The sequence below is a fragment of the Lithobates pipiens genome, unplaced genomic scaffold (assembly GCF_037356315.1).
Source record: "Lithobates pipiens isolate NorthernLeopardFrog02 unplaced genomic scaffold, aLitPip1_a1.2 Scaffold_1, whole genome shotgun sequence".
Taxonomy (NCBI): domain Eukaryota; kingdom Metazoa; phylum Chordata; class Amphibia; order Anura; family Ranidae; genus Lithobates; species Lithobates pipiens.
The window spans coordinates 174,929,517-174,957,397 of NW_027507685.1; the positions used below are offsets into that span (position 1 = coordinate 174,929,517).

Here is a 27,881-nt window from a genome sequence, read left to right on the forward strand (position 1 = left end):
GCAGAGCGTAATAGAATCGCCATGGGCTCGATGGCCAGAGCAAAGAGCCCCGGAGACAGGGGGCAACCCTGCCTCGTGCCCCGGCAAAGGCGGATAAAGGAGGAAAGGACTCCGCCCGTGCGTATACGAGCCACAGGGGAGGCATACAATTGTTGTACCCAAGTCACAAATTTAGGACCAAAGCCAAATCGGGCAAGGACTTGCCAGAGAAAGCCCCACTCGACGGAGTCGAAGGCCTTCTCCGCATCAAGGGAGGCCACCGCACCCGTAACAAACTCTTTAATATAAATTTCAAGATGTAGCCTCAAATGTGCATATAAACAACAAAGCTCATAAATTACACAATCATCATAAATCATGTGCAGAAAAAAAATAGGTTGCAAGTAAAAAAAAATAAAATAAAAAAATTTGAAAACAATGTCATATCATCCAAATTCTAAATGCCAAATGGAAAACAAGGAACATCACCACAGTTCATGTGCCACAAGTAAAAGTAAGTCTTCCACCATGGACTGCCACCAAAGAGTATAACCCATGTGCCCAATCGGGTGTTGCCTTACCTGATGTGGTGGGTCCCTTAAAAAATCATGGTAGTCAAAAGTACATGGGCAACAGGTCAGCAGCACAGACTCACATCTCCATATTCTGCAGCTCTTGCATAAAAAAAGCTCAAAAGAGATATAGGCAAAGAAGATCCAATAGTGTAGTATTGCCAGTGACTTTTTAAAGTCCCCAAGGTATACTTGTACCTACAGGTAAACCTTAAAGTGTTTGCCAAGTCTAATTTTGAAATCACTGCCTGCTCCTCTATTAGAGCCTGGCATACCACACTATGCAAGTCATTTCTAAAACTGAGCGCTGTAAATACCTATTTAGAGCCATCTTCAGACCGGTCACGTGACTCGTAGCCTCTTTACAGCTCCAATACATGGCTTCTGCTGGAGAGGCAGAGATCTCGCTCTGGCGTCAGCCGGGGAGATCACATGGCCTCCTGCAGAAGCCATGTATGTGAGCTGTAAAGCGGCCGCCAGTCACGGTCTGAAGTTAAAACAAAAAATGTGGCACTGAAGTGAACAAGATTTTGAATCAAAAAAGTGAACAAACAATTAGAAGTGATGAATAAATTAATATAACCACAGACAGAACATGAAATTGTTCCAAAGTGAAAATTAAAACATCTAAGGAAAGTCCATTTAAAACCAAAATAAACGTGAAAATGGATGTGAAAAGCCTCTCTTGTGTAGTGCAAGATGGATCTTAAAAAAGGTACAAAGTTGTAAAGTATTCATGCTTACCAGAGTCGGTGGGCACACGTACCATATAGCATGTGGGTCAAACAGGCAGTCTTGAGGGAACAGCCTCAATCGGGATCTCACAATTGCAACAATGGTAAGGAGGATTCCACCCGATGATAGACAGGGTATATCAGGCATCCAAAATAGGCTCCAAAGCATGCGATGAATCACATCATGTGTTGTGCATGAAAAAGAGATAATCCACACATAATGTATGACGTTTAATAGTAAAAAATAAAAAAAAGGTGGGGGAGGGGGGGGGGGGTTACACTTACAGCAAATCCAATAAAACAAGCTTGTAGAAAAAAATACGACATAAGCAACGATTCCAGGAGTGTAAACAAATGCATTTCGTCCTTACGCCCCAGATGATATCCAATAGGACGAAACGCATCAGTTGACGCTCCTGGAATCGTTGCTTGTCATTTTATCTACAAGCTTGTTTTATTGGATTTTCTGTAAGTGTAACCCCCCCTTTTTTTTTTTTTTTTTTACTATTAAATGTCCTACATTATCCCACTATGTGCGGATTATCTCTTTCATGCACAACACAAGAAGTGATTCATCGCATGCTTTGGAGCCTATTTTGGATGCCTGATACACCCTGTCTATCATCGGGTTGAAACCTCCTCCATGCGCAATTTCCCTTTTTTATCCACGGCCTGAAGATAGCTCTAAATAGGTATTTACAATGCTCTTTTTTTTTAGAAATGACTTGCATAGTGTGGTATGCCAGGCTCTAATAGAGGGCCTGGCAGTGACCATTGTAGGATATTTATTTTTTTATAATAGCAGCAGGGGCGTGTAGACACAGAGAGGGAGCCGACAGGCTCAGCAGCCCTGATTTTTGTGATCAGTATAGAGAGGGGATACAGGAAGTGGCAGGTTCAGGGAGGGTTTTTTACAGTTTAGAGGGGGCAGATTACACAGCACAAGCATTGTGCTGTTTAATTTGCTTTAAGGAACCAGGATATCAATTTTTTTTTTTTTGTGTTAACAAACACTTTTAAATAAATGTACACCATTTAGGAGATATTTACTATGGTATGACATTACCAATGCATGTGCACTGCGCTCTCAATGGGCAGCGTGCCGTGGCTGCGACTCACGCACGTATGCAAGGGAGTGATGTCATAGTGGCTTGGCAAATCAAACAGCCAAAGCCCGCAAACCGGAAGGAAGAATGGATGAAGATGGAAGTTCCAGGGAGCCGTGACAGCAATCCATACTAACACATTATCCTGCAGGGGCCCAATTTTTTGGAATTTGTTATCATTTTACTACCGCTTTAAATAAAGACTAAAAAAGGCGTTATGCTCACAATGTGCAGAGACATACAAGTGCCCATTCACAGCATGCATATACACAGTGTAGATCTGTAACCTCAGCAAGATGGCGCCTGGAGCCTCCCAGTGTGTTGTCGCACAGGTCCCGTCCCCTCCCATGTATCGCCTCTCTGGGCTTCTATGGTCTCATAGACGCTAGTCCAGATGACAAAAAGGTCTAAAATTACTCAATAATTGTAGGAATTATTTGACTGGGAGGTAGTGCAAACAGGTAGGACTGTGTGAGATATGTATTAGTATTATAATAATACAGAATTTATATAGCGCCAACAGTTTACACAGTGCTTTACAATATAAAAAGGGAGACAATACAGTTCCAATACAATAAAATACAGGAGGATTAAGAAGGCTCTGCTCAGAAGAGCTTACAATCGAATAGGGAGGGGCAGGTGGTACATTTTGGGAATAGACTGATGGAAGTGATAAAAGATTAGTTGGAGGTGTGATGGGCTTCCCTGAAGAGATGAGTTTTCAGGGATTGCCTGAAGGCAGCTAGAGTAGGAGATAACCGGACAGGTTGAGGTAGAGAATTCCAGAGGATGGGAGAGGCTCTGGAGAAGTCCTTAAGAGGAGCATGGGAGCAGGAGGTCTTGAGAGGACGGTTTGGGTGATATTAGGAGACAAGATTGGTTATGTAGCTCAGGGCTGAATTGTGAATGGCTTTGTATGTTGTAGTTTGTATTTTGAATTCAATTCGCTGGGCGATCATGAGGCAGTGTAGGAACTGGCAGAGAGAAGGGTAGCAGACACTGAATGGTTGGTAAGGTAGATGAGTCTGGCAGCAGACTGAAGAGGGGATAGCCTATGGAGAGGCAGGCCTTTGAGAAGGGAGTTGCAATAGTCAAGGCGAGAGATAACAAGGGAGTGAATGAGTAGCTTGGTGGTTTCATTAGATAAAAAGGGGCAAATTTTAGAGATGTTACGAAGATGGCGTCTACAAGCTTTTGACAACAATTGGATTTGAGGCTGAAAGGACAGTTCAGAGTCTAGGATTACACCTAGTACCCTGGCATGAGGGGAGGGATTGATGGTTGCATTACTGATTTTGATTGAAAAGTCATTAAGTGGGGCACGGGCGAGGAGAAGAATTCCAGCTCAGTCTAAGAGATTTCAGCTTTCATCAAAATACAGTAGACATGTGCGCCGTCAATAAATTTGTTTAGTTTCGTACAAAAATTTATTTTGTTAAATTCGTAAAATAACGAATGTTCGTTATGATAAATTTATCATGAGGGGCTCCCACCATCTCTGTGCTGTGCTGACTTCCTGGGTTTTTAACCTTTAGGTTCGTTAAATTTTCGTAAAAATAACAAATGGTCATTATGATGGATTTATCATTATGAGAGGTTCCCACCATTCCTGTGTTGTGCTGACTTCCTCTGATTGGTGAACAAAACACCAGTCACGTTTCTGTTGTAACGGAAATTGGATACGAAATTTCGTATAAAATTTGTAAGCATAGAAATTCCCATAGGGTTCCCACCATCCCTGTGCTGTGTTCCCGGGGTCTGAGTGTACACCTGCTGTACCCATTATGAGGGGTTCCCACCATCCCTGACTTCCTGGGGTTTTAACTTTTAAGTTCGTTACCTTTTATAACAATTACGAATTTTCGTTATGAATTTGGATCCGAAATTCTTAAACAAAATTTCGTACAGAATTCATATGCATAAAAATTTGTATTTCGGATTCGTACGAATGTATGAATTTTCAGAAATTCATATGAATTTTCGATTCGTATGAAACCAATCGCACATGTCTAAAATACAGCAGTCAGGACTGTAAAAGCTCTAATTGGTTGCTGTTCTACCACTTCATTCTTTGTTGAAGACCAATGTCAAGCAAGTAACACATGAAACCAATATTTACAACATATGATAGTTATCTGGGAAACACTGCAACTCGGCTAAAGTCAGAATCTTCACAATAGTTTTCACCTAATCTAATTCATCTGTTATTCACTGCAGCAGGAATTCAGAAAGCACCTCAGGGTTTCTGGGAGTGTACTTCCTAAAGCCTTTACTCAATAAATTCTTCTGCTTATCAATCACCTTCCAGGTATTAAGACTGTGAGAAACTGATTTTTTTTTTCCGTGAGGCTTCTGGTATGTGTACAACAGGAAAGATCCTGTAGTGGGTGTGTAGGGGTGGGCCACATTGCACTACATTTCTGCAGATTAGGGGTGTCTTGCTCTCATACCCAAAGTACACTGGGCCCCACCCACAACTGGCATATAAAGGGGCACTATTTTCAACACTACTATTAAAGGGCACTAACACCTGCCAACAGATGCATTTAAGGATTTCTATGCCAACAGCACAGAGCAGAATCTCAGGATATGAAACTACATACAAAAGTGACCAGAGTAAACCTGGCAAATAGTCACAATCATTAGTCTTCATTGTATGTATTGAAGATTTAACCTGCTGTGAGGTCAGAGTTGTCACCTGGCTGGCTAGTAAATGTTGGACTTGTTTACAATGTTTTTACTAGAAAAAATACCATAAGGCCGCGTACACACGACTGGTTTTCCCATCAGAATAAAGTCTGAAGTTTCTTCTGACGGAGTTCTGCTGAAACTGTCTTGCGTACACACGATCGCACCAAAGTCCAATTGTCAAGAACGCGATGACGTACAGCACATATGACGGGACTAGAAAAAGGAAGTTCAGCAGCCAGTAGCCAATAGCTTCCGTCTCGTACTTGCTTCAGAGCATGCGTAGTTTTTGGTCCGCCGGAATAGTATACAGACGAGCGGTTTTCCCGATAGGAATTGGTTCCGTCGGAAATATTTAGAACATGTTCTATTTCTAGGTCCATCAGAATAAAAAAAAAAAGTCAGATGAGGCATACACACGATCAGAATATAAGATGAAAAGCTTCCATCTGACTTTTTCTGTCGGACATTCCGCTCGTGTACGTGGCATAAGGCTGATATTTTTACAAAAATTATGGCAACCCTAGGTGCACTGAGTAGGAGTGGTAGGTACAATCAGGTTCGGGTGATTCCAGCAGTCATTTTCCTATAATTTTCTTGCACCAGAAGCTTGGACCTTTTACCTTTTTTTTTTTTTTTTTTTTTTTTGTGAAGCTTCAAGCACTGGAGGAACTGGTGTAAATACTGCACCCAAACCCTTAATTGCCCAACACTAAGGTTGGGTTCGCATACATGCAGCTGCGGTTTGCAGTCCAGAGTCTGATGCGTTTCTATTCACCAGTTCGGGTGCAAATTTTTGCCTGAATTCACATCTGAACCAGATCTAAAAATGCACAGGAACCTTTTCCAAACCGCATCACCCTGCACCTGTGTGAACCAACTTAATTGAAAGCCAGTCACATTCACATGTAATGCGAATTGGATGCAGTTAAAAACGCATCAAATTCGCATATATGTGAACCCAGCCTAAACCTCCAAACTACAATTCCCTCCCCCAACACTAAAATTTAATTCAGTCTCAACACTAAAATTCTCCCAAACCTAAGTCTTCAGCGATCCCTTAACCACTTCAATTAATCCCCCCCCCCCCCTTCCTGCCCAGACCAATTTTCAGCTTTTAGCGCTGTGGCACTTTGAATGACAACTGCGCGGTCATGCTACGCTGTACCCAAACACATTTTTTATCATTTTGTTCCCACAAATAGAGCTTTCTTTTGGTGGCATTTGATCACCACTGGGTTTTTTTTTTTTTTTTTTTTTTGGTAAACAACCAAAAAAAAAAACGAGATAAAAAAAAAAAAGTTTTTTCTAATTTTTGTCCACTGATCAGCGCTGATGAGGCTGCACTGACAGGCACTGATATGCAGGGCACTGTTAGGTGGCATTCATAGGTGGCACTGATGGGCTTTATTGCTGGGCACTGATTGGCATCTACAATGGGCACTGATTTAGCAACCCCCAGTGTCATGGGTGGGCATACCTGGATACCTGGTGGTCCTGGATGGCTATCCATGATCAGCATCCTGGGTGGTCCTATGTGGGCAATCAGCGCAGACCTCCCCCCCCCCCAATCAGGAGATCCACCAATCGCCTCTCCTTTACTAGCGTCTTTCAGACGCGAGTGAGGAAAAGCAAATACACTGCTTTTCCCATTTACACAGTGATTGAACACAGCTGATCACACGGTAAAGAGCCTCTGTCAGAGGCTCTTTACCCAGATCGGCGGTTGTGTGCGATTGTGGGTTATCCTGATCACGTCGTATGAAGTCCGATCAAGATAACACAACCACTTTGCCGATGTCATATTGTTGTATGGCGGGCAGGAAGTGGTTAAAATGTGGTCTCATCTTTGGGGGGAAAAAAAACAAAAAATAAGCCCTAGGAGGCAGAACAAAAGGTAATAGCTGTGGGGGATGAACTGATGGGGGTGGCTCAGGTACAGTTCTTAGGTGGAGGTGACGTAGACGTATCTGAATAAGTGAGTTTTCAGGGCTTGCCTAAAGGCTGACGGGGTAGGGGGCTAACTGAACATACTGGGGCAGGGAGTTCCAGAGGATGGGAGAGGCTCTGTAAAAGTCCTGGAGGTGAGCATGAGAGGCGGTAACCAGGGAGCTAGAGAGCAGGAAGTCCTAGGAGGAGCAGAGAGGAGGATTTGGGTGATATCTTCACATGAGGTTGTTGATGTAGCTGGGGGCGATGTTGTGGATGGCCTTATATGTTGTGTTTAGTATTTTGAACTTTATATGGTGGGGTAGTGGAAGCCAGTGAAGGGATTGGCATATGAAAATGAATTCAGCCATCACAACTAAGAACTGGTAAGCTGCAATATAATAAAATGTTTGCTTTTGGGTTTAATACCACTTTAAGCCCTATCATTAAGTTACTCTTATTTTGTAGCATACTCACCTCATCGTAGCGAAAACCTTATAGAGCGGAGATCAGATGAAGATGAAAATGGATGAACATGAAGGGAAAATGGATGATGTCACTAGGACACACCACAGTGGAGAATCATGAAAGTGTCACCAAGTGGTCACACAAAACGTGTAATGATGTTCTGTCTGTTCTCACCTCTCCAGTCATTATATAGATGATCTCCAGGATGTGGCTGATGACTTTCTCTGTCTGCATTGTACAGCCCTTCATCTTCTATTTCAGCTCACAGGCTATGAGGAACGTATGAGGCTCTCCTTCTACACCACGTAGACTCCAAATGTCCTTTTACAGACCTGTAGTAAAGCAGACATATATTTTTTAAAATAGGAGAACAACACTGGTGCTATTGTCTCTCAAAGGTCTTAGTATAGATAGACCATCATGAAAGTTTTAATCAAAGCTAAACATCAAGTATTATCTGAATTTCATATTTATATTGCTCCAGCTGGGACAAATGTAAGTATGCATATCAAATGTCTGAGGTTCTGCTGTGGAAGCTGACGATTACTGTAGTAGCTGGCACTACTACAGTGATCATGTTGATCTTCTAGGGTTTGTACTGACCACAAAAGGTCACCACCATTCATAGAATGCCTTTTATTTTTTCAATATATACACAAGGCATTCTCTAATTGAATATGAGATGAAGAGGAGGAGTGGGGATGTCACAATCTCGCACCTGAACCAGAACCAAACACCCCCAGGACCCTTTTGGAATGCAGTCTGTGGCCGCCCCGGACATATGTGAACCGGTTCCATTGAGAGACCATTTGAGAGACCACATTGAGAGGTCACAATCGCATGTTATGCAAACTGGATGCGGGGAAATCCACATACAATTTGCACATACACTGTGTGCACAATTATTTTGCAAGTGAGTATTTTGAACAAATCATCATTTTTATGCATATTGTCCAAATACAATCTGCATAAACTTGAAGGCTTATTAGATTTAAGCATATCAGTTGATGTCTATTTGAGTAATGAGGGAGTTCGTGGCTCAAGGAGATCAACAGCCTACATCAAGGTGTGCATAACCATTAGGTCCCTTTCTCACGGGCGGTCCACCCAACGGATTCCGCTTTGCTCAGCGGAGAATCAATCCACTGATCCCTGCCAAGCAGGAAGATGACAGGTCCATCTCCGCTCACTGTGCAGAGACAGACCCGCCAGAGCCCCGCTCTCCTCTATGGGGAGATTGGATGAAAACATAACGCCTATCCGTTTTCATCAGATCCCATCCGATCCTCCAGATGGATGGAAAATAGAGTCTCCATCCATCTGGATTTGGCGGACAGGATTGGATCGGATAGCAGCAGGTGTCAACAGGCACATCTCCGCTGACATCCACCGCTCCATAGGGCTGAATGGAGCCTTCGATCAGGTCCACCTGTAAAACTGACAGGTGGACCTGATCAGAAAGCCGCATGAAAGGGGGCCTAAGGCAGCTTCTTTTCCTTAAGCAAAATTGGCCAAAAAGTGATTTAACTGACTCTAAAAAGTCAAAAACTCTTAAAAGGCTTTCAGAGGGATGGAGCACTCTTCAAATTGCTAAGATATGGCGGCTTGATCAGAGAACCATCAAAACTTTTTGTTGCAAATAACCAACAGGGTCGCAAGAAACGTGTTCAGAAAAAAAAAAAAAACACGCAAATTAACTGCTAAGGATTTGAGAAGAATCAAAATGTGAAGCTACCAGGAACCGTTATCCTCCATTGCTCACGTATTAGAGAATTGCAACCTACCTGATGTGCCCAGAAGTACAAGGTAAGGAGGGCTGAAACCCGACCACCACTAAACAAGACACATAAGTTAAAATGTCAACAATGGGCCAAGAAATAGCTGAAGACAGATCTTTCTAAGGTTTTATGGACTGATGAGATGAGAGTGACTCTTGCTGGACCAAATGGATGGGCCTGTGGCTGGATCAGTAAAGGGCATAGAGTTCCACTTCGACTCAGACACCAGCAAGGTGGAGGTGGGGTACTGGTATGGGCTTGTTTTATTAAAGATGAGCTAGTTGGACCTTTTCGGGTTGAAGATGGACTCAAAATCAACTCCCAAACCTCCTGCCAGTTTTTAGAAGACAATTTCTTCCAGCAGCGGTACAGGGAAAAAACTTCACCTTTCAAGAAGACCATGAATTTATGCAGGACAATACTCCATCGCATGCATTGAAGTACTCCACTGCGTGGCTAGCCAGTAAAGGCCTTAAAGATGAAAGAATAATGACATGACCCCCTTCCTCACCTGACGTAAACCCCATTGAGAACTTGTGGACCCTTCTTTAACAGGAGATTTACGGTGAAGGAAAACAGTACACCTCTCTGAACAGTGTCTGGGAGGCTGTGGTTGCTGCGGCACAAAAAGTTGATCATCAACAGATCAAGAAACTTACAGACTCCATGAATGGAACGCTTATGACTGTTATTGAAAAGAAGGGTGGCTATATTGGTCACTTATTTTGTTTTTGTTTTTGAAATGTCAGAAATATTTATTTGTAAAAGTTGAGTTATTTTCATCTGTAAAAGTGAGAATAAATAAATAACCAACCAATGGTTTAGCTGCATAATAATTCTGCACATTAATAGTTACCCAATAATTTTGCACACATAGATATTCTCCTAAGAAAGCCAAAACCTCACTTTTACGTTAACCACTTTACGACCAGCGCACAACGATGTACGTCCCTTTTTTGAAGAGGGATATCCCAGTAACAGCAGCAGCTGCCACAACCGAGAGAGCCCTTTCTTCAGGTGCTGGTCATGTGTACGATAATGGTGGTCTCTGTGGCAGATTCGCCGCAAGATCACCGTTATCGGTGCTGGGAGAGGTGCCACCCCCCTCCCACCACTCTCCCGCGCCCTCCGTCACTTACCGGAGCCGTTGGTAGCGGCGGAGGCGACCGGGACCTGTCTTGTTTGTGGTATATAAATGAGTGAGGCCAAGATGGCCCCCCACCCGTCTCTATACCATAGCAGGGCGGAAGAGACGTCAAAACGTCACTTCCGCCCATACCTCTTAAAAAGGCACATTTTTTCAATGTCATTTTTTTTTAAATACACATTTTTTCTTTTTATTGCATTTAAGTCCAAATATGAGATCTGAGGACTTTTTGACCCCAGATCTCATATTTAAGAGGACCTGTCTGACTTCTTTCTATTACAAGGGATGTTTACATTCCTTGTATTAGGAATAAAAGTGATCAATTTTTTTTTTTAAACAGGTTAAAAATAAATAAAATCAAGTAAAATAAATAAGAAATAAAACTTTTTTTTTTTTTTTAAACACCCCGTCCCGACGAGCTTGCGCGCAGAAGCGAACGCATATGTGAGTAGCGCCCGCATATGAAAATGGTAGTCAAACCACACATGTGAGGTATCGCCGCGATCGGTAGAGCAAGAGCAATAATTCTACTCCTAGACCTCCTCTGTAACATAAAACATGCAACCTGTAGAATTTTTTAAATGTCACTTATGGAGATTTTTTAGGGTAAAAGTTTGACGCCCTTCCACGAGCAGGCGCAATTTGAAAGCGTGACATGTTGGGTATCAATTTACTCGGCGTAACATTATCTTTCACAATATATAAAAAAAATTGGGCTAATTTTAATGTTGTATTATTATTTTTTTATTCAAAAAAGTGATTTTTTTCCAAAAAAAGTGCGCTTGTAAGACCGCTGTGCAAATATGGTGTGAAAAAATAAGTATTGCAATGACCGCCATTTTATTCTAGGGAGTTAGGAAAAAAAACAATATATAATGTTTGAGGCTTCTAAGTAATTTTCTAGCAAAAAAAAAAAACTGTTTTAAACATGTAAACACGGAGTCTGAAAAAGAGGCCTGGTCCTTAAAGAGGAGGGCCGGTTATACAAAAAAAAAAAAAAAAAAAAGTCAGCAGCTGCAAACACTGCAGCTGCTGACTTGATCAACACACTCACCTGTCCAGGGTGCCCGCGATGTCGGCCGCCCGAGGCCGACCCGTCCCTCGGCTCTCAGGTCCCGGTGCTGCCATTCCTTGTAAGGGAAACAGGCAGTGGAGTCTTACGGTTTCACTGCCCGTTTCCTACTGCGCATGCGCGAGTCCCGCAGCTACTGCGCATGCGCGAGTCCCGCAGCGCTTTCTGAATGGGACGCGCTGTGTTCTGGAACACACAGTTCCCAGAACACAGCGCGACTCATTACCCAGAAGACGCCGCGACAAAGACAGAAGACAGAAGATCTCCGCGGAGGAGGAAGAGGAAGATTAGGAGAAAGTGCCTAGCAACAGGCATTTCTGGTAAGTAAAAAAAAAAAATTTTTTTCTTTTTTGTTTTTTTTTTATATTTTTTTGTAATTTTTAATATTTTTTTTGTTTTCAGGGTGGCCCTCCACTTTAAGTGGTTAAATATTTGGTTTTGAGGTTTATTAATATTTTGAACTGACCGAGCGCTCTGTAGTAGTTCAATAATAAAATGAATCCTCAAAAATCCAACTTTCCTAATAATTGTGCACACAGAGTATTTGAATTCGGCCTGAAAAAAAATACATGGCATTTTGTGAATCGTGGCATTACCAAGTGAGTGACCCCCTGTGGTCAGTATGCAGTGGTGCAGCTGCTCAGCACAGGACTGACTACTACAGCGATTGGCGGCTTCCACAGCGGAACCCAAATTCAGATCACACCTGGAATTTATAGAACTTTCACAATTGGAACCTCAGGTATGAGATCTGCCTACTTACAGTACATTGTGCCAAGCTAGACCCATATAATTAGATTAACTGCTTCCAGAGCGCCCACCGCACATTTACTGTGGCTGGGTGACCTGGCTGCGCGAAACAATGTACCTGAATGCGGTTTCTGCCTCGGGGTCTGGGGCGTGTGCTGGTGGCAGCCTATCAGCAGGTCCGGCAGCCGCCGATCCTTTGCTGGAGAGGCAGAATGGCGGTTTGTAAACAAGGCAGACCGTCGTTTTGTCAGACAGCAAGAAAGAGAACTTGTATTCCTGCTAATCGGGAACACAGATCTCCCTTCCTGCAATCAGTCCATCCCCCACACAGTAAGAAATCACTCCCTAGGATTACACTTAACCCTTTGATCACCCTTGATGTTAACCCTTTCCCAGCCAGTGTAATTTCTACAGTGACGGTGCTTTTTTTTTTTTGAGCACTGATCGCTGCTAGAGTTGCCACCTCATCCCTTTAAACCCGAACACATATGAATTACACAGTTTCTGAGGCTAATTAAATGCAGATAAGGCAACAAGTGAGTTTAATTAACACCTTAATCAGCCACAGAACCTGTGTAATTAATATTTGTTCGGGTTTAAAGCGGAGGTCCACCCTAAAGTGGAGCTTCCGCTCATTGGAACCCTCCCCCCCTCCGGTGCCACAATTGGCACCTTTCAGGGGGGTGGTGGGTGCAGGTAACTGTACAGTACAGGTATCTGCACCCACTTCCGGCGTAGATTCTGCAGAAGCTACGGCCCTTTCCGCAGAATCTACGCCCCTTTCCGAAGGTCCCCCGCTGCCTGCTGGGAAACACACGGATCCCAGAGACAGACCATCCTTATTGCGCAGCGCGACTCGCGCATGCGCAGTAGGGAACCGGGAAATGAAGCCGCAAGGCTCCACTTCCTGATTCCCATACCCAAGATGGCGGCGGCAGCACCCGAGAGACGATCGAGAGATCGGCTTTGGGTGCTGACATCGCGGGCGTGCTGGGCGGGTAAGTGTCATTATTTTAAAAGTCAGCAGCTGCAGTATTTGTAGCTGCTGGCTTTTAAAAAAAAAAAAAAACGGCGGACTCCCACTTTAAAGGGGAAGTGGCCACTCTAATCACTGCATTAGTGTCACTGGTCCCCAAAAAGTGTCACTTAGTGTCCAAAAATCGCTGATAGCCACCATTACTAGTAAAAAAAAGAAAAAAAAATTAAAAAGCCATAAAAATATCCCATAGTTTGTAGACGCGATAACTTTCCAATCAATATACGCTTATTGGAATTTTTTTACCAAAAATATGTACAGTGCCTTGCGAAAGTATTCGGCCCCCTTGAACTTTTCAACCCTTTGCCACATTTCAGGCTTCAAACATAAAGATATAAAATTTTAATTTTTTGTGAAGAATCACCAACAAGTGGGACACAATTGTGAAGTGGAACGAAATCTATTGGATATTTTAAACTTTTTTAGCAAATAAAAAACTGAAAAGTGGTGCGTGCAAAATTATTCGGCCCCTTTACTTTCAGTGCAGCAAACTCACTCCAGAAGTTCAGCGAGGATCTCTGAATGATCCAATGTTGTCCTAATTGACTGATGGTGATAAATAGAATCCACCTGTGTGTAATCAAGTCTCTGTATAAATGCACCTGATCTGTGATAGTCTCAGGGTTCTGTTGAAAGCGCAGAGAGCATCATGAAGACCAAGGAACACACCAGGCAGGTCCGTAATACTGTTGTGGAGAAGTTTAAAGCCGGATTTGGATACAAAAAGATTTCCCAAGCTTTAAACATCCCAAGGAGCACTGTGCAAGCGATCATTTTGAAATGGAAGGAGTATCAGACCACTGCAAATCTACCAAGACCTGGCCGTCCCTCTAAACTTTCAGCTCAGACAAGGAGAAGACTGATCAGAGATGCAGCCAAGAGGCCCATGATCACTCTGGATGAACTGCAGAGAACTACAGCTGAGGTGGGAGAGTCTGTCCATAGGACAACTATCAGTCGTACACTGCACAAACCCTTCATGGAAGAGTGGCAAGAAGAAAGCCATTTCTCAAAGATATCCATAAAAAGTCTCGTCTAAAGTTTGCCACAAGCCACCTGGGAGACACACCAAACATGTGGAAGAAGGTGCTCTGGTCAGATGAAACCAAAATCAAACTTTTTGCCCACAATGCAAAGCGATATGTTTGGCGTAAAAGCAACACAGCTCATCACCCTCAACACACCATCCCCACTGTCAAACATGGTGGTGGCAGCATCATGGTTTGGGCCTGCTTTTCTTCAGCAGGGACAGGGAAGATGGTTAACATTGAGGGGAAGATGGATGCAACCAAATACAGGACCATTCTGGATGAAAACCTGTTGGAGTCTGCAAAAGACCTGAAGCTGGGACGGAGATTTATCTTCAAACAAGACAATGATCCCAAACATACAGCAAAATCTACAAAGGAATGGTTCACAAATAAACGTATCCAGGTGTTAGAATGGCCAAGTCAAAGTCCAGACCTGAATCCAATCGAGAATCTGTGGAAAGAGCTGAAAACTGCTGTTCACAAACGCTCTCCATCCAACCTCACTGAGCTCCAGCTGTTTTGCAAGGAAGAATGGGCAAGAATTTCAGTCTCTCAATGTGCAAAACTGATAGAGATATACCCCAAGCGACTTGCAGCTGTAATCGCAGCAAAAGGTGGCTCTACAAAGTATTAACGCAAGGGGGCCGAATAATTTTGCACGCCCCACTTTTCATTTTTTTATTAGTTAAAAAAGTTTCAAAAATCCAATAGATTTCGTTCCACTTCACAATTGTGTCGCACTTGTTGGTGATTCTTCACAAAAAATTAAAATGTTATATCTTTATGTTTGAAGCCTGAAATGTCGCAAAAGGTTGAAAAGTTCAAGGGGGCCGAATACTTTCGCAAGGCACTGTAGAAGAATACATATTGGCTTAAATTGATGAATTCGATTTTTTTTTTTCCCATTTTTTTTTTATTGGATATGTTTTATACGAGCAGGGCCCTCCGATCCCGCCTGTATTGATTTGTATTGTAAGTGTAGTACTGTCTGCCCTCATGTTGTAAAGTGCTGTGCAGACTGTTGACACTATATAAATCCTGTATAATAATAATACCAAAAAAAAAAAATATTATATATATATATATATATATATATATATATTTTTTTTTTTAATTGTCTGTATTTGTTGATAGCGCAAAAAATAAAAACCGCAGAAGTGATCAAATACCACCAGAAGAAAGCTCTATTTACGGGGAAAATTTTGTTTGGGTACAGCATCGCACGACCACACAACTGTCAGTTAAAGCGACCCAGTGCCGTATCCCAAAAAATGGCCTGGTCATTAAGGGGGTGAAACCTTAATTTTTGACATTCAAATTTAAGGCCCCATGCACACTAAAAAACACACAGCACCAGGCGTCATGCAAGCGTGCTTTCTTTGTGCGTTTGCACGCTGTGTGCATAGGGCTGCCGTACACAAGACACAGAAACTCACGCCTTGCGCATTCTCTGCTCAAAACTAGAACACACATCTGTTTGGGTTAAAAATGAATGTGACAGCAAATGCGACGCGTTTGTATTTTTTTTGCGTGCTTCCTGAATGCCCGTTCATCTAACGCTAAAGCCCCATACACACTATTAGATTTTCTGCAGATTTTTTCCTTCCGATTTACCAAAACCATGTAGTAGAAGGGCCTGCCTGATTGCTTACAAATTGTAACTCCTAAGGTTTGACCTCATATTATATGGTTTTGGTAAATCTGAAGGGAAAAAAAAAACAGCAGAAAATCTGATCGTGTGTATGGGGCTTGAGAGTTTCAATTTGTATGCAATCAGGCAGGCCCTTGTGCTACATGGTTTTGGTAAATCTGAAGACGAAAATCTGCAGAAAGTCTAATAGTGTATGGGGCTTTCGATTCTGCATTACAAAGCATTGGAAACAGTTTCAAGCTGTCTCAGGTCAGGGAAAAACAGATGTAATACAACGGGGGGGATTTACTAAAGACAAATAGAGCGTGGACTTTGCAAGTGCGCTCGCACTCAGCAAGAGAATTTGCGCCAGAGTTTAGTAAATAGGGTGAAGTGTCACTTTGCAAAGAACAATACTGTAATGTGTTACTAGGTATGCGCCGACAAAACAAAAGTTAAAAAATGTGAGAAAAGGAAATACGCACGGCTGCCGACGTTTTCTCAATGTGTTTGCTATACACATTTATCAAACGGTTTTTCTATAGGGATGAGCTCCGGCGTGTTCGCATACAGCACGTGCAGAGCCCGCCAGGATGTCAGCGCTAATCACAGACAGTGAGACATGTCCTGATCTCTGCAGGCGTACATCGGGGCAATGTCTCACTGCCTGTGATTAGCGCAGCGCTGCGCTCACTTCCTAGCGGGCTCTGCACGTGGAGCATGCGAACACGCCTGAGCTCATCCGTATTATTCTATAGAAATAAACTGCGTTGCTGAATATAACTATATACATTATACACATAATTTGAGTCAGTTTAATTATATAGAATAACTTTGCGAAGAACACCCAATGACATGCAAGGGCAAAAAAAAAAAAAACAGCATTTTTGCTTGCACGTGATTGGATGATGGAAGTCAGCAGAGCTTCCCCTCATTTACTAAGCTCTGGAGCAACTGTCATTACAAAATGCACATTCCTAGTAATCACCCCAACGTCACCTTTCACCTGATCATATGTACACCACACAGAGAATCAGTTACATTGCACATTAACATTGTTCTCTATACTGACTAGTAAATCATCGTGAGTGTCACAAGTCACATCTGTCTGATCATCTATTGTTCTAATAAATAAGATCTGTAATAGGAATAGATGGAGGAATCACCGATCCCATCCCTGTGTAATCATCATAGAGAGGAAATCAGATCATCACCAACATCAGCAGAATGATTTCTATTGTCAGGAATGAGGACATTTCATGTGATCTGATGACAGCTTCTCTTCTATCTCCAATGTAATCCTGCACAGATCTCTCACCTTACATGTCACCCCCATCCCCCTCCTCCATGCTCATTGGCTGCTGTACACACAAGGGGCCCCTCCCCCTAGCCTCTGGGGGCTGATGGGAGTTGTAGTCCCAGGATCTCCTCCCTGCAAAACCAAGCTATCCCAGCATGCCCTGCAATCCATTCGGTGACAAACATCCAATCAGAGCTGGGACTCGGCATTGAGCTGTCTGGACTTGTAGCCAGTAAGAGATTTCTGCTTTGTAAGCACTACAAGTCCCACAATGCCTTTGGGGAGCTGTAGAGGTGAGCCAATGAGAGGTGAGAGTCGGCAGCCCCGCCCACTCACATGGTAGAAGCAGGTAAGATCTTTGTTGGGGTAAAAGTTGTGTGTTTGGTGTGTATAGGATCATCCATGTGTGCTGGGGGAGGGGAGATCCATTTCTATGGAGGGAGAAAAGATTTCTTCCTGGATCCTCCTTTCTCAGATCATTGGAAGGATGGATGGGATGGGGGGATAGGCAGTGTTACTTTATGTAGACTTTTCTCATCCTCATCTCCTATCAGTTGAGAACACAGCCCCTCCCCCACTCTGTACCCCTTTCCTATCCCACCCCCTAAATACTGACTCCTCCATTTCTATCACCTATCATGCAGCTCCTATCACTGTCCATAGGAGGCGCCGTGTCCTTCCCTGATCCTGTACACTGGGGGGGAGGTCCCATCCAGGACAGTGTGGAGGTGTTTGTATGGATCTCCTCTCCCAGTACAAAGACATACTGGGGGGTCACCCTCCATCTCCGCTCATCACCTCTGGGGGGTCTGGAGAGGAGATGCAGATTGGATCGGGGGGGGGGGCGCTCCTGATGTGAATGATTGTGTATTTTTGGTGGAGGGCTCAATCACACGGGTGTCATAGACTGCATTTTAAAACAAAGTTCCACCCAAAAATGGAACTTCCGCTTTAAGTGATGGTGACCCCTGACATGCCATGGGGGGGGGAGGTACCCTCTTTTTAGAGGCACCCAGCTCCCACTTCCTCCCAGGGCTCTGCGGCACCGGAAGGAAGATCACCCGCATCGCTGGACCGTGGGACAGGTAAGTGTCCGATTATTAAAAGTCAGCAGTTACATTTTTTTGTAGCTGCTGACTTTTAATCTTATTTTTTTTTTAACTCCGCTTTAAATGCATACAGAGTGTCGTTTTCTGTGCATCTAAATGCAGCCCTGTAGGAATGGATGCGTCTACAAACATAACAAAAAATGTAGCACAGAGCTGCGTCCAGCGTCGTACTTACCTGCAGATTTCACGTTTGCACGCTTAGAGAGCTTCTTCAGAGCAGTTGTATACCATTAGATGGATATTATTTAATACAGGATCCTCAGGTGGCTCTGCCAGCAATAACCTGCATTCCATGCAGCAATTACACATATCCTGATATATGAATGAAGCTTAAAATGTAGAAATAATATCAATCCAGGTCTAAAGGGTTTGTATAGAAGTGTAACTCTTTGATTGCTGGTGATTTATCCCGGGTGTAGTGTCTGCCTCTCTCATAGGTAGCCAAAGGTGCAAGTGGGTGCGATTTAGCTGTCAGAGCCGGCAGCTTCCCATTGCTTTCAATGGGGCTGCCTACTTGCAGCTAATCATGGGAACCCCTGCTGTCAGGCACGGTGTATTCTAAAGTGTTAATGCACCCTAAAGGTGAAAGGATCAGTTGCAGTGGAGTTGCACCCAAAAAAATGATTAATGAATGTTACTTAAAAAAAAAAAAATTGTATAAAAACATTTTTGATATTTTTTTTTTCCCTTGGAGGGGGGGAATAGTGCCCCATCGTTGCTGGAGGGGGGGGGGAATAGTGCCCCATCGTTGCTGGAGGGGGGGAATAGTGCCCCATCGTTGCTGGAGGGGGGGAGGAATAGTGCCCCATCGTTGCTGGAGGGGGGAGGAATAGTGCCCCATCGTTGCTGGAGGGGGGGGGAATAGTGCCCCATCGTTGCTGGAGGGGGGGGGGAATAGTGCCCCATCGTTGCTGGAGGGGGGGGGAATAGTGCCCCATCGTTGCTGGAGGGGGGGAATAGTGCCCCATCGTTGCTGGAGGGGGGGGGGGATTGGGCCCCATCATTGCTGGAGGGGGATAGTGCCCCATCGTTGCTGGAGGGGGATAGTGCCCCATCGTTGCTGGAGGGGGATAGTGCCCCATCGTTGCTGGAGGGGGATAGTGCCCCATCGTTGCTGGAGGGGGATAGTGCCCCATCGTTGCTGGAGGGGGATAGTGCCCCATCGTTGCTGGAGGGGGGGGGAGGAATAGTGGCCCATCGTTGCTGGAGGGGGGGGGAATAGTGGCCCATCGTTGCTGGAGGGGGGGGGGAATAGTGGCCCATCGTTGCTGGAGGGGGGGAGGAATAGTGGCCCATCGTTGCTGGAGGGGGGGGGAGGAATAGTGGCCCATCGTTGCTGGAGGGGGGGGGGGAGGAATAGTGGCCCATCGTTGCTGGAGGGGGGGGGGAGGAATAGTGGCCCATCGTTGCTGGAGGGAGGAATAGTGGCCCATCATTGCTGGAGGGGGGGGGAGGAATAGTGACCCATCGTTGCTGGAGGGGGGGGGGAATAGTGGCCCATCGTTGCTGGAGGGGGGGGAGAGGAATAGTGGCCCATCGTTGCTGGAGGGGGGGAGGAATAGTGGCCCATCGTTGCTGGAGGGGGGGAGGAATAGTGGCCCATCGTTGCTGTAGGGGGGGGGAGGAATAGTGGCCCATCGTTGCTGGAGGGGGGGGAGGAATAGTGGCCCATCGTTGCTGGAGGGGGGGGGAGGAATAGTGGCCCATCGTTGCTGGAGGGGGGGGGAGGAATAGTGGCCCATCGTTGCTGGAGGGGGGGAGGAATAGTGCCCCATCGTTGCTGGAGGGGGGGTAAGAATAGTGCCCCATCGTTGCTGGAGGGGGGGAGGAATAGTGCCCCATCGTTGCTGGAGGGGGGGGGTAAGAATAGTGCCCCATCGTTGCTGGAGGGGGGGTAAGAATAGTGCCCCATCGTTGCTGGAGGGGGGGAGGAATAGTGCCCCATCGTTGCTGGAGGGGGGGGAGGAATAGTGCCCCATCGTTGCTGGAGGGGGGGGGGAATAGTGCCCCATCGTTGCTGGAGGGGGGGGAGGAATAGTGCCCCATCGTTGCTGGAGGGGGGGAGGAATAGTGCCCCATCGTTGCTGGAGGGGGGGGAGGAATAGTGCCCCATCGTTGCTGGAGGGGGGGGGGAATAGTGCCCCATCGTTGCTGGAGGGGGGGGGGAATAGTGCCCCATCGTTGCTGGAGGGGGGGGGAATAGTGCCCCATCGTTGCTGGAGGGGGGGGGAATAGTGCCCCATCGTTGCTGGAGGGGGGGGGGGATAGTGCCCCATCGTTGCTGGAGGGGGGGGATAGTGCCCCATCGTTGCTGGAGGGGGGGGGGGATTGGGCCCCATCGTTGCTGGAGGGGGGATAGTGCCCCATCGCTGCTGGAGGGGGGATAGTGCCCCATTGTTGCTGGAGGGGGATAGTGCCCCATTGTTGCTGGAGGGGGATAGTGCCCCATTGTTGCTGGAGGGGGGGAGGAATAGTGGCCCATCGTTGCTGGAGGGGGTGAGGAATAGTGGCCCATCGTTGCTGGAGGGGGGGGGGGAGGAATAGTGGCCCATCGTTGCTGGAGGGGGGGGAGGAATAGTGGCCCATCGTTGCTGGAGGGGGGGGAGGAATAGTGGCCCATCGTTGCTGGAGGGGGGGGGGAGGAATAGTGGCCCATCGTTGCTGGAGGGGGGGGGGGAGGAATAGTGGCCCATCGTTGCTGGAGGGAGGAATAGTGGCCCATCGTTGCTGGAGGGGGGGAGGAATAGTGGCCCATCGTTGCTGGAGGGGGGGGGAATAGTGGCCCATCGTTGCTGGAGGGGGGGGGAATAGTGGCCCATCGTTGCTGGAGGGGGGGAATAGTGGCCCATCGTTGCTGGAGGGGGGGGAATAGTGGCCCATCGTTGCTGGAGGGGGGGGGGGGAATAGTGGCCCATCGTTGCTGGAGGGGGGGGGGAGAGGAATAGTGGCCCATCGATGCTGGAGGGGGGGGGGGAGAGGAATAGTGGCCCATCGATGCTGGAGGGGGGGGGGGGGGAGAGGAATAGTGGCCCATCGATGCTGGAGGGGGGGGGGGGGAGAGGAATAGTGGCCCATCGTTGCTGGAGGGGGGGGGGAGGAATAGTGGCCCATCGTTGCTGGAGGGGGGGGAGGAATAGTGGCCCATCGTTGCTGGAGGGGGGGAGGAATAGTGGCCCATCGTTGCTGGAGGGGGGGGGGAGGAATAGTGGCCCATCGTTGCTGGAGGGGGGGGAGGAATAGTGGCCCATCGTTGCTGGAGGGGGGGGGAGGAATAGTGGCCCATCGTTGCTGGAGGGGGGGGGAATAGTGGCCCATCGTTGCTGGAGGGGGGGGGGAATAGTGGCCCATCATTGCTGGAGGGGGGGGAATAGTGCCCCATCGTTGCTGGAGGGGGGGGGATAGTGCCCCATCGTTGCTGGAGGGGGGGGGATAGTGCCCCATCGTTGCTGGAGGGGGGGGGATAGTGCCCCATCGTTGCTGGAGGGGGGGGATAGTGCCCCATCGTTGCTGGAGGGGGGGGATAGTGCCCCATCGTTGCTGGAGGGGGGGGATAGTGCCCCATCGTTGCTGGAGGGGGGGGGATAGTGCCCCATCGTTGCTGGAGGGGGGAGGATAGTGCCCCATCGTTGCTGGAGGGGGGGGGATAGCGCCATCATTTTCATTATTACTTTAAACGAAAAAATTGCATATTACTTTTTTTTGTATGATTTTATCCGATTAATCAAAACAATAATCGGCCAATTAATCGATTATGAAAATAATCGTCAGTTGCAGCCCTAGATATTTCATATTCCATTTCTAATTGAAAGCGTTAATTTTTTTATTTCATTTTTTTTTTTTTAACCCCCACACCCAAAAAGTTCTAATTCCATTTTCCGACGTCTTCAGAGTGATTGTTCCCTTTTATTTAACCACTTGCTTACTGGGCACTTAAACCCCCCTCAGTCCCAGACCAATTTTCAGCTTTCAGCGCTGATGCACTTTGAGTGACAATTGCGCGGCCATACAACACTGTACCCAAATGAAATTTTTATAATTTTTTTCCCACAAATAGAGCTTTCTTTTGGTGGTATTTAGTTACAGCTCGGAGTTTTATTTTTTGCTAAACAAACAAAAAAAGATGCAAAAAAAAAAAAAATCATGTTTTAATAGTTTGTTATAAAATTTTGCAAACGGGTCATTTTTCTCCTTCATTGAAGTGCGCTGATTAGGCGGCACTGATAGGCTGCATTGGTGGGCACTGATGGGCTGCATTGGTGGGCACTGATGGGCTGCATTGGTGGGCACTGATGGGCTGCATTGGTGGGCACTGATAGGCTGCACTGGTGGGCACTGATAGGCATAGTTAAGGCGGCACTAATAGGCACAGATAAGGCGGCACCGATGGGCACAGATAAGGCGGCACTGATGGGCAAAGATGGGCACAGATAAGATGGCACGGATGGGTGGCACGGATGGGTGGCACGGATGGGCACTGATAGGTACCACAGATAGATGGGACTGATGGGCACTGATAGGTGGCACTGATAGGTGGCTCTGATAGGTGGCACTGCTGGGCACTGATGGGCGGCACTGCTGGGCACTGATGGGCGGCACTGCTGGGCACTGATGGGCGGCACTGGGGTGCAGCACCTGAGGCAGATTTTGGGTGGCACTGTGGGTGGCACTGTGGGCACTGCTGGGTGGCACTGTGGGCACTGCTGGGTGGCACTATGGGCACTGCTGGGTGGCACTGACAGGGGGGCACTTACTTTATTTCAGGATGGCACTGCGGGTGGCAGGTGGGCACTGGCAGGGGGCAGGTGTCCTTTTAAATTGCTGGCCGTGATCGGGACTGATGTCCCGAACACGGCCGCCGGCGATCGAGGACAGCGCGAGGAGGAATACTAGCCGATTACCGGCTCCGTTTTATCACATGATCAGCTGTCATTGGCTGACAGCTGATCACGTGATAAGGGGTCGGGATCGACCCCTTACACGGATCGGTGATCAGGCGAGTCTCACGGACTCGCCGATCACAGAGCGCGCCGCGCGCGCCCCTCAGGGGGCGCGCAGGCCGCTCGTAACCGGGACTACGTCAATAGACGTAGTCCCGAAAATGTGGGTCCGCGCTATTGCCGTCATTTTGCAATAGCGCGGATCCCAAGTGGTTAAAGCACCATTGAGCCCATTCAAGCTAAGCTCAGTGTTCTGGGCAGACAACCTACAAAGGAAGTATAATAAGTGTGCAGCTCCCCTAAAGTACCATCTCGGGGATGATATGTTTATTTTTTGTTGCCATGTTGCCTAGTCACATGGTGCAGTGTACTTGCTCCGCCCTGCACTGTGGTCAGGGGGCGGAGCAAGCAGAAAGTTTGGTTCTTGTGATCACATGTAAGAATAAAATAATTTCCTCTGGGGGAACAGATGCCATTGTAAGGAGCCTGACATATGTCCCTAAATAATCTGTGCGCGCCCCTCCCCCTCCACCCCCTCGCCGCCTTTTCTTCTCCCTGCAGCCAATGCTATTATGATGCCTTTTCCTGACTCCTCAGCTTGCTTATTGGCCAATAGGACTGGAGGGGGGAGGGGTCTTGCAAAAACCAGCTTGTTGCCTGGCAACCAGCACACAGGCAGATGAAGGAAGAGCAGACCGGCATCATAGGAGCTTGCTGCAGGTGAGAGGGGATAGGAGGAGGCACCTGCCAATCAACCTGTGGAGCCGCCCCTCACCAATCACATGGGACAGCTGCTGGAGAAGGGGAATAAATGATTGCCCGTTAAGGGGGGGGGGGGGAGGGGCTGGTGAAGCATGCCCAGTGAGTGTGGCAACGTAGTAGCCAGAGGACCAACTGCTAGATCAGTGGCACCAAAAGTAAAAAAGCCCATGGATATGGCATGATTAACCAGGTATTTACGAATAGGGAAAGGGGTTATTTTCTGCACGCGGCTTTATTCTACACTTTTGGGGCTGGTTCACTCCTCAATTTATGCGTTCTGGATGTGATTTTGTATATGCATTTACACACATTTTTGATGCATTTTCAATGCGTTCCATTTTTCTCCTCTTTATTCTGGCACTTGAAAATTCTCAGGACAAGCGTGTATTTGTGAGGAATTTACATGCGTTCCTGTGCATTTCTATATGTTTTGCTGCATTCTAGTTGCGTTCCATACAGAAAAAAAATGCAGCATGTTCTACTTTTGTTGACTGCACCGGTGTTCTGTCAAATTCTACAAACCGTCAAAAAGTCCAACAATGTCATTTCCGGTTTATTTAAACCAGTGGCGTCGCTAGGGGGTGGCTTTTGGGGCTGTAGTCCCGAATCTGGGTCCCATAGCTGTGAGTCTCTGCAGGGGCCCCCAAGGGGAGGGGAGGCTCTCTGGGGACCCTGATGTAACTGAGGGGCTCTCTGGGGACCATGATGTAACTGAGGGGCTCTCTGGGGACCATGATGTAAAGGGGGAGGCTCTCTGGGGACCCTGGCGCAAGGGGGAGGCTCTCTGGGGACCCTGGCGTAAGGGGGAGGCTCTCTGGGGACCCTGGCGTAAGGGGGAGGCTCTCTGGGGACCCTGGCGTAAGGGGGAGGCTTTCTGGGGACCCTGATGTAAATGGGGGGCTCTCTGGGGTTACACACACACACACACACTATATACATGTGTATACCCACCCAAGCGTATGACTTTCTTTACTACGCTGCTATGGGCTCTAGCCCCAGATCTTTTGTAAACCTAGCAACACCCCTGATTTAAACCATCGATAATTGGAGATTTTTTTATTTATTTATTTTATTTTATTAAGAACAACAGAGGATACAAATAGCAGAAAAGATCAACACTTAATTACAATACATTCATTAAGGAACGCATTCGCATTCCATTGGTGGATAATTTTCTATGTCAGGTGAGGAGGGGCAGAGAAAGAAGGGGGGGGAAGTAGGTGGGGAGGGAGAAAAAGGACAAACGGCTTGACGTTAGCTAGGTGTAGAGTCTGACGTTGGTCCTTCAACTCGCTCATGACATGGTAATTCGAGATTTTGACAAATTGCTCCTTGGACGCAACACCGGCAACCGAATACAGTCCGGTACAGGACAGTTTTGCTGTTTTGACAGCACAGCGGCTAACGAGGACAAAGTTGTTGCCGCCTCGGAGGCGGACATTTTATTGGCTGGTATCGGAGTGGCGTAACAATCTCCGCTCCTAATATCATGCACCAGACTGTATTCCGTTGCCAGTGTTGTGTCCAAACAGCAATTTGTCAAAATCTCCAATTACTGATGGTTTAAAGAAACTGGAAGTTAAGTAGTTGGAGTTTCTGACGAGTTCGCTATTTTAACAGAACACCGGAACTGACTGCACTGGTGTGAACTAGGGCCATAGGAATACAGGGGTGCAGAATTGTGCGCCCTTTGGGAAGGGAGTGGACTTGTGCTGGGGGGGTCAGATACATACTGGGTGGGCACTTTGGAAGGGGCGAGGAATTGTGCTGAGGAGGTCAGATATGTATTTGGGGGTGCTTTGGAAGGGGAGCAGACTTGTGCTAGAAGGTGGAGTAGGGAGATTTCAAATCCAATCTCTCTCCTCTAAAAGTGCCCCCTCCGTATAATATCCTCTTACACCCTTGTTACTTGCCCCTCTCCACCCCCCTTCCCAGTCACTGTGTCCCTCTTCCTCTGAAAGTATCTGTTAAGCCCACTGCAAACCTCCGATCAGTGCGGCACAAGGAGAATGGTGTTGCTCCTGCCTGTGTACAGGAAAACAGAGACAGGGAGAAGACAGAGGTGGCTTCATTCCAATATGCAGTGGGTTACTGTGACGGTAACCATAGAGGTACCTTTATTACATTTTGAGATGGCAATGGGGCATGGCAGAGGTCTGTCTGGTTATCCAGGAAGGCTGACTGCACCCTTAATATACATGGCATTGTCAAAAGTATTCGGACGCCTGCCTTTACACACGCACATGAACTTTAAAGAGGTTTTAAACCTCGGGAAATAGCAAGACAAAGGCATAATGAGCTAGCATACATCACATACTAGCTCATTATGAAATACCTTAGAACGATGCCCTGGATCAGCGTCGGCCCTCCAAGTACATTGCGGACATCTTCCACTGGAGTTACCTCCGGCACTGTGATTGGCCGGAGCCACAATGACGTGACTCCCATGCATGCGCGCAGGAGCCACCGGTCACGGCATTACTCCTGAAGAAACGACACCATCGGCTGGCAGCAGAGCATATACTGAATATCTCCTAAACTATGCAAGTTTAGGAGATATTCAAGGTACCTTCAGGTAAGTATTGGGCATGCGTCCCAATACTTTTGTACAATATAGCGTACATCCACATCCTCTTTGGCACAGGTGTTAGTAGAATACAGTATATTACTGGGTTGTCTGCTAAATAACTTAAAGTGGAACTTTAGTCAGAAATTTAAATCCTGCTAGATGACTTCACGCTGGCCCCTTTTGCAAGTATAGCTTTGTAAAACATTTAAAAAGTATAGACCTTTATTTTTAAAATCCAGTAATACTGTCTCGCTCTGCACATGTTAAGTTGCTCTCCTATTTTAGACACTTGTGAATTTGTAGAGGCCAATCAGCTGACGGCCTTAAAGCTGAATTAAACGCTTCTATCCTTTACAGCCAAAGAAGCTGCTTCTGTTTGATCTGCAACTGCCATGGTTGCTGCACATGTGATCAGTTATGACACCAGCCATTTGACGGTTTGATTGAGGATATTGAGCAAATGTGACAGTTGGCAACTCTGGCATTCCAGGAATGTAACTGTTTTAAAAAAAAAAAAAACAATTAAACCTAATGGGTTTAGTTTTGCTTTATGATTTACTGCTGTTTAGGGGCTTCAGAAAAATAGCGGCTTCCAGCAAGAAAAAAAACTAGCACAATACTGGAGGCAATTTACATCACACTCTGATTTTGGTAGCATAATTATTAATGTGGAATATACAGTGGGTATCGTAAAGAATCTCCATTTAACATAATCAATTTTTTTTTACTTTGCAGCCTGAAATGAAGACACACAGTTTTTGTTTTATCTGGATGTTTTTACTCGGTGCAACTTCTCAGTGCAACTTATAACATCCAAGTGAAAGAATACCAACCAAAAAAAATCAAAAACAGAATCACTGAGTTGGCAAAAGGATCGCTCCCTCCTAAAAATAAATTGTAAACTCAATCAGGTGTAGCTAATCACCTTCTCAGTGGCACCCAAAGCCATTTGTCTTCCAACTGTGATCAGCTGTGGCCATTTTGATTAGCTCAGCATGAAAAGAGCTTTCCTGGAGCATTTCAGTCCCTTGTAGTGCAACTGAAGCAAACAATCAATTATGGGTGGCAAGGCACTGTCAAAAGATATCTGGGAAAAAGTTGTAGACAGGCACAAGTCAGAAGATAGATACAAAAAAAAAAATTCAAAGGCTTTATCGATTCCTAGAAGCACAGGGAAGTCTATTATTAAGAAGTGGAAGGTATTTGGTACAACACAGACCCTCCGCTGGATTATGACATCGTTCCAAACTCAATTAAAGAGCCAAGAAGAAACTGGTCAGAGAA

The 27,881-nt window shown here is 46.2% G+C and overlaps 2 protein-coding genes across 8 annotated transcripts in view; one reads left to right on the forward strand and one right to left on the reverse strand.

The window, feature by feature from the left end:
- Nucleotides 1-27,881, reverse strand: part of LOC143979262 (uncharacterized) — a 67,275-nt gene that overhangs the window by 10,851 nt on the left and 28,543 nt on the right. For 2 of the 7 annotated variants that reach the window (XM_077478924.1, XM_077478918.1), the window contains exons 1-2: nt 17,139-17,250; nt 7,651-7,808 (exon numbers count right to left, since the gene is read on the reverse strand). In XM_077478924.1, coding sequence (XP_077335050.1) covers nt 7,651-7,725 — 75 coding nt within the window. In that variant the 5' untranslated portion in view covers nt 7,726-7,808; nt 17,139-17,250. Of the gene's footprint in view, nt 1-7,650; nt 7,809-16,992; nt 17,306-27,881 lie in introns of those variants that run through there. The other 5 variants (XM_077478922.1, XM_077478920.1, XM_077478919.1 and 2 more) reach the window with 5 other exon arrangements.
- The window catches only part of LOC143979427 (uncharacterized), a 28,173-nt gene continuing 17,659 nt past the window's right edge, over nt 17,368-27,881 (forward strand). Inside the window, exon 1 of the mRNA XM_077478933.1 lies at nt 17,368-17,569. Coding sequence (XP_077335059.1) covers nt 17,557-17,569 — 13 coding nt within the window. The 5' untranslated portion in view covers nt 17,368-17,556. The remainder of the gene's footprint in view (nt 17,570-27,881) is intronic.